Source organism: Penaeus vannamei, chromosome 17 (assembly GCF_042767895.1).
Source record: "Penaeus vannamei isolate JL-2024 chromosome 17, ASM4276789v1, whole genome shotgun sequence".
Lineage (NCBI taxonomy): Eukaryota > Metazoa > Arthropoda > Malacostraca > Decapoda > Penaeidae > Penaeus > Penaeus vannamei.
The window spans coordinates 693727-701228 of NC_091565.1; the positions used below are offsets into that span (position 1 = coordinate 693727).

Here is a 7502-nt window from a genome sequence, read left to right on the forward strand (position 1 = left end):
ACAAATTATATGCTTAAGAAACTCATGAAGAAAATTCCAAATCATACATTCACTTGTATTTAAAACAGCAGAGCATCAGTGAAGGTGATTTCATACTACCAGATGCATCTGCCTGCATTTGTATTTAATAAAGTCAGTGCAATATGATGTTTATAAATGTATATGCATTTTTATATGTTTATGTATGTATATTATATATATATATATATATATATATATATATATATATATATATATATATATATATATATATTTAACACATTTACATATTCATATATACACACACAAACACACAGAGACCTACAGTTCATGGCCTAAGGTACAAGCGCTGCTGAATATAAATGAGGCAGCTTCGAGGTGACCCACATCTACTACCACAGAGGTAAGTCCCTTTCAAGAAGGCATTCATATAATGATATCCGACAAATACGGCTTCAGCTCTTTGGATCCCAAGGCTTTTTTCGATCCGTGTGGATTCAACTAAGTACTTGGGTCCACCGCTTTCCCGAAAGGACAAGAGGAACTGAAACAATATAACCCATGCTAAATCTGCAGCTTTATCAAATCAGGGATCTTTGCAGAGGTCATATTATTTTTTTAGGATGTTGCAGTGTTCCTGGTGGATTATCGAGAAGTGCGTTAGCGTCATCAAGACTTACTATGCTCATATATAAGTAATATCTTGAAGGTCTTAAGATACTACGTTTACCACAGGATATATATCTTTGTACCTTTGGCCACAAACAAAACATTCAGTGCCTCGTATGTATACTCAGACATTTGCGGGCATGATGCATGTGTATATCCATCCATCGACCCACTTATGGATCTAGCATAGTATGATACCATATAATGTACGAACTGAGATGAGTAATGCCTTTTAAATTTAACACTGAACAATTTGCTTTCACGAATGCTTAAATACACTGTGCAGAAACTTCATCAATGAGCAACCCACAAGAATAGAGGAGCAATAAGATTTACATATAAAAGTATAAGCAGGAATAGTTGGACGGAGAAGGATCGGACAGGCGCATATTAATACTGGAAACTGAAACCTGTGTGATATGCGTCAGTCTTGCACTTTATATCTGTCTTTCTCCGTTTTAGGGAGAAAATGCATTTGTGGTGCAGGATATTTGATTTCAATCACTTAAGTTCTGAGTCTACAGAAAACAGAGCCAGGTCTGACCCTTTTGCTAAAACAGGAACTGAAAATTACTTCGTAGAAGTCAAGCCACATTTCATCATAAAGCGAAATCAGGATTCAATGCTTGCTGTCTCGAAAATGAGAGCACACTTTTCCCACCTTCCCTTACTGTTACTAGAAATGTTAATAATTCAAAATATTGATTGTGAGCATAATGTGTATCACACACATTTCTACACACATTTTTTTTCCTAATCCAAACTACAAAACACAAATTCAGTATTAAAAGGTCACTTCCAATGCAAAGTAAAACATCAATTTCCTTCTGTCATTGAAAATGTTTTGCGATTTGGCCATAAGAAAACACAGTGCGCTGAATCTAGAAGTGAAAGTCGCTCATAATTCCATTTTGGCACTTGCTATTTTTCGTATATCAAAAATGTCAGGAATATTAAATTGCTCATACTAGAACGAAAAGCAAACTTCTTATTTATAATAATTGATCCCTTGAACCATCAAGAAAATATATAAAGATAAAATTGACTTTCAAAAATTTGTAAGAAAAACTCCTAAACTTAGAAGAGAAAGATATGCAATAAAAGATCTTAAAGAAATTCATGATAACATGACAATATTCAACAAAGGTTTGTCCACAGCCATTATAGTCAAACGTAAAACCTTTCATATCATTATTCCAGTAAATATGTATATATTACAAATTCTCCATTACCATAGGCAAGTATCTACACTCCCAACTAAGGAGTAATATAAGTGTAAAGTAACAGTATGAAATTTAACCAATCTCACGCTTAAACAAGAAATTGTCTTTTAGACTTCCGTGAGATGTTCAGCAAGCTGAGCGTTGCCTCATAGCTGAGGTGAGAAGGCACCGAACTTCAGAAAAGGAGGTGTTCCTTTGGGTACAGTGATGTGAAACAGCCTAGTAACTATTTTGTGAGAAAGTCACCAGTTGTGAAAATAAATGGGTGACAGGATTCAAAAGCTGTAATACAACTCTGGAATAGAAAAGTCACTGTGCCTTCCAAATCAGAATTGAAAGATTTTCTCCCCTCACTATCCTTATCTTCCTAATGCCCATTAGTCACCTGCTGATCTCCAAGAGCAATGCCACTACTGTCCTTATCACTGTGCCCATTAACAACCCCGTTTTCGAATACTTTGTCATGTTCTTTGTGATTGATTTTACTGATTTCAGCAAATTCCTGTTTTTCGTGAGTACCATTATGACCATTTTCTTTCACACTGCGGCTGCTCTCCTTTTGTACATCTAGAGAGAGATTGCCTTCCTTGAGAAACTCAGGCTTGGGAGTGAAGTTGGTCCATTCATTTGTCTCAGGATCCAAGTACTCTGTACTATTGAGGAAATTCTTCCCTGCAAAAACGAAGAATTATAGAATTAAACACAGGCCTCTGATCAACAGTATAGCTGTCAACTCATACTCAATAAAGATCCTCATGATAATAAAACCCTTTAAACCACGCGGCCTTACCAGAGAAACCTCCAACGGCATACAGCTTGTCATTGACAACAGCAACACCAACATTGGCCCTGCATGTAGTCATGGGCGGTCCAGGCATCCATGTATTTGTCTCTGGATCATAAATCTCAGTTGAACAAAGACTCTGGGTCCCATCGGAGCCGCCAATCACATACAATTTCCCTGAAAACATAACAATTTTAATGCATAAATAAATATCTATGAATACAATACCACTGCACTATGGTGCTGCGTACATCGCAAACGCTATAAATAAGGTAATGAGAGAGAGAGAGAGAGAGAGAGAGAGAGAGAGAGAGAGAGAGAGAGAGAGAGAAAGAGAGAGAGAGAGAGAGAGAGAGAGAGAGAGAGAGAGAGAGAGTAATGCGGGAAGGGGGTTCAATAAAAATCAAATAATTATTTTGCTATTTACCTTTGAATACTTCAGCTCCACATCCCCGCCTTGGTGTTGTCATTGGTGCAACAAAACGCCATGTGTCCAGTACTGGATCATAAACTTCAACCGAGTTCAGGCAGTTCCAAGAGTCACAACCGCCAGCTGCATAGACCTTTCCTACAAGGGATGCCACTCCTGCTTGGTAACGGCCTGAGAGTACAGAGGAAACATGACATTAATTTCTAAAGACCTGAACAAAAAGAAGACATCGTTTAGACACTGCCATATAAATCATGCAGAAACATTTGGACCTGGCATTATAAAACCAGTGGATTGTCACGTGAATTTAGAGGATTACTAACCAATATGAAGTGAAGCAATTGTCTGCCACTTGTCAGCTGCAGGGTCATACATATCACACTGCTTAATACCATACTGGCCGTTCCACCCGCCTATGCAGAACACTTTGCCGTCCACACTGCAGACACCTATGGGGGAAACAGAAGAGCTATGGTCAAATGGTGAAAAGTTTCGTTTCTCACAAAGAACCATGTCCGTGTGTTACAATGAATATGATGGGCCAGGAAGCTTTATTGTAAGTTTCTGAGATCTAAATATTAATATTTATGCACTTCTAAAGAGCATGGGACTATCGAGTACTTCAGGAATGCATAACAACTTGTAATCAGATAAACTTCATTTCCATGTAAGCAAATATAAAATCAGTTTACATTCACCAATTGCAAATAACTGGAATGTGACATACTGCAACAAATATGCAACATACCAAAACTTATATCTTTACATATATATATCTATATCTGCTTAAGTATATGATATCACACGTATATCAATCCTACATGCTACTCATGTCCATGATTTGACTCAGAAGAAATCAAATAGATGTAAGAATATATGCAAAAAGTAATAATCCCAGGCTCTTTTTGATTGTCCAAAAGTGAGCAAGATGCAATTAGCCATTTAGATAAATTTTAGTTTAAAAAATCTCAGAAACTTCAATGGGTAACATCCTACAGGATCCATTCTGATAACAAGCATGATCATTTTCCAATAATTATTCCTATAGAAAAAAATTGTCTGACCGATTCCATCGGCTGATTAATAAAATCACACAAAACTCTTGCACATGCTTTCAAGTCTGCTAAACATGCAAAAGAGCCACTATTAGAATGGATCCTAGGCAGAGGTTTTCAGAGAGCAGGTACTATCAAAAGTTTTGCCACTTCCACAAATGCCAATGAAAGTCAGCCCTTATCATTTCCAAAAATCAAAGCCAATTTGAATCCTAAATAGTCACTTGATGGGCTATTTTTTTCATTTGGCCGCCATGGAAATGAATCAAAACCTTTGACAAACATGACTATGATAAAAAAGGGGTCTACAGAAAAAGGAACTGACTCCTTCTGTCTTGGCTCCCAGACTTCCAGGTGTGAGTGCTTCACAGTATATGCCTCCCATCTGGAAAACATATTGGAATTTCATGAAATATGTGAGCATTAGCAAGATTAGGCATTAACCTTCCTGTAAAAGTGCTTTGTGAGGAAAACTGTAACTGGATCTTTTAATTACTTACCGAGGATGCATAACAATGAGCAAAAAAGATTACTCTCCATGTGGTTGAGATGAATTCGGCTTTTCTAGCAGCAGTACCATTGAACTTGCTTCCAAAGGTCAGGTCAAGAAACAGGCATATGAACATCTGCAAAAGTGGCTTGTGAATCAGCCTGTAGTTTGGTCAAATGACAGATGATCATAGCCAGAACACAAAATTGTTTTGTGCCCCTTTCTTTCCTGCATTTAGCAAGTTGGTACTCCATGCTAGATGACTTCCCTGTTGGAAAGAGAGGGAAATGTCCATTAATGTCCAACAATGTTACTCACGTGTGCCTAGTTGAGAAAGCCTCTGAGCTTCAGGAGGTTAATGATGTACTAATCTTACATATGGGTAGTGATACTGCTACTTGCCTTCATAATACTACTCGCATTGTAATGAAAATGCTGTTGCTATTTGTGCAACTCCATATGTTTCCAGGAGGCCATTTTCAGGTTCGCCTGCAAAATATCAGAAAAGTTGTGAGTTGAATACACTGCTAAAAACCCAGTTGCCTCACCGGTGTTGGAGCGAGCCAGAGGCAGAGGAGCAACGCTGGTCCACTTTGTAGAATGTTCCTCTAGAACCTCAACGTTATTAAGCTCTCGTGTACCATCACAGCCTCCAATTGCATAAGCCTTCCCATTCAGAACTGTCAGGTCAAACCGTCCTCTTCCCTGGCGCATGTAGGGTTGTGCTGTCCAAGTGTTGTTCTGCGGGTTGTAGGACTCGACCGCCCGAAGACACTCCCCGCGGTCATAGCCGCCACATACCAAGAGTCGCCCATTGAGGTTACCCGTTCCGGAGGCACACTTTGGTGAAGACATGTGGGGGATGACTGTATAATAGTCGACTTTCTCCATGGAGGATGGGCGGGATGTCATGGGGGTGTTTGTTGGTGATGAGCTTCCCATTTTCTGTTGCACAGACAGAACAGCAACCGAGCCTTTCAGTGTCACTATGGCCAGCCATGAAGTTTCTGTTGGTTGGAGTCAAAGCAAATACATCAGTCATATGCTCCTTCGACAAAGTGAAAAGTACCACTAACAGCCTCAATAACATGTTATAGACTTAAAGATGATTTTTGACCCGTTTTGTAGAATACTAAACATTGTGCCGGAAGACTCACCGGAAACATGAGAATAAGCGATGACCTTCCAGTCCGAGTCCTGGTCCGAGTCGTCCTTGTCGGAGATGCTCCGCGAGTAGAGCAAGAGGCGGGGCTTCGAAGGCTGCGGTGTGGTCGACTTCCTCCGAGCCTAGAGAGGGCGAGACATTCCTGGATCAACACCAACGTAAGAACAAAATACCAAAAACAACAAATCGGGCATTCTAATTACTGCCTAAACTGTCGCAGAACGGATCTTACCTTAATGTTTGTCTGAGAGAGTTTCCTGGACATTTTCTTGTAGTCCTGAACCATTTCTGAATCATTAAGGTCACCTGACTGGATCTCTGTGCAGTCATGGAGGGAATTATCCATGTTCAAGTACAACATATGCTTCTGCAGGAGAAAAAGGAAGCATATATTAGATACCTGTGACCTTACAACTTACTGATTTTCAAACCATTTAAACACCTACATGAAATTGCATGATGTATTATTAATCTATTAGGTTTATTCAACTACATATTGTAAATCTATAATCATTACGAATGCGCAATTAACTGGTTAGAGAATGTACAGTTGCCATGATGAAATTTCAACCGAAAGGACAAACAACGTGATGTTTGGGTTTAAAGACACTGTACCTTTTCCTTTAACAGATCAAGTTGAATGTCCTCCTCCGCCAGCTGCTTTCTCAGCCACTCAAGGACAAGGTTGCAGAGCGCGCGTCCTGTGATGGCTGCTTCGTCCTGGGTCTTGTGGATGACTGTCACTTGTAGCTTGGGAACCCCCAGGGCGTCCCTTGTCACCTCAACCAAGTCAGGCTGGAAGAAACAAACGGAACAGTGAGTCTTAGACAGTCAGAAAAGTCAGAGGATAAACATCCAGTTCTTTATAAAGTGACGTCATAAATAAACACACAAGAGATGAACATTTCCTGCTTCATTGCACAACAGGAATGCAGACTCACCTGTTGCTGTATGTACTCGTCAACCCGCTCAGCAAAAGCGGCATTGGCGGCGATGCCATTGATGGCCCTGATGCCGAGACAAGTTTCAGGGGAAAGGTTGGCCACTAAGTGCTCTCCACAGGCGTTGGTCACATTTTCCATCTGCAAAAGAAAGGCGAAATCTTAAAATTCACTTCATTTACTTAATATAAACCCTTTACATTGTTTTTTCTTCACCTAGGCCATGTTTTTCGATAAATGAACCAACCTTCAGTCGTCTAGAAGCAATGAAGACGGCCTTCACTTGCGGGTCGGGGACTTCAAGGCAGCCGGTGTAAGCATAGTTCACCAGCCTCTCTATGGAGTCGCGATCGAAACCTCCATTCAACTTGTATAACAACTGGCGCAAGGAAAGAAAAATCTTACTTTCAAAATGGTACATCAACAATGCATCATAAGACATCCAGAACAAATATTTTCTCCCTTTTATTTTCAAGAGAGCTAAGACAATCCCATAAGGTGGTTGAAATCACGTCGGTCCAGAAGACACGAACTACTCACCCTTCCTTCGCGAGCTGACTTGTGTTCGTCTTCGGCGGTGAAAAGCTCGAAGAAGTAGGGCGAGGCACAGGCCAGGACCGAGCGGTGGGCGTGGATCTCCGAACTGCCCACCTGTGAATAAAAGATGAGTCTGGTAATGCTCTTGAAGTGAGAGAAGAGAAGAGAGATTAAAACCTGTTGTGAGCAAGAGAGAGAGAGAGAGAGAGAGAGAGAGAGAGAGAGAGAG

At 40.1% G+C, this 7502-nt stretch overlaps 1 protein-coding gene across 1 annotated transcript in view; it reads right to left on the minus strand.

The window, feature by feature from the left end:
- Positions 1-1760: 1760 nt before the first annotated feature.
- The window catches only part of LOC113822408 (influenza virus NS1A-binding protein homolog B-like), a 26550-nt gene continuing 20808 nt past the window's right edge, over positions 1761-7502 (minus strand). Inside the window, exons 3-13 of the mRNA XM_027374942.2 lie at positions 7277-7387; positions 6984-7115; positions 6737-6877; positions 6411-6590; positions 6028-6162; positions 5788-5917; positions 5179-5637; positions 3409-3534; positions 3083-3256; positions 2662-2832; positions 1761-2543 (exon numbers count right to left, since the gene is read on the minus strand). Coding sequence (XP_027230743.2) covers positions 2239-2543; positions 2662-2832; positions 3083-3256; positions 3409-3534; positions 5179-5637; positions 5788-5917; positions 6028-6162; positions 6411-6590; positions 6737-6877; positions 6984-7115; positions 7277-7387 — 2064 coding nt within the window. The 3' untranslated portion in view covers positions 1761-2238. The remainder of the gene's footprint in view (positions 2544-2661; positions 2833-3082; positions 3257-3408; positions 3535-5178; positions 5638-5787; positions 5918-6027; positions 6163-6410; positions 6591-6736; positions 6878-6983; positions 7116-7276; positions 7388-7502) is intronic.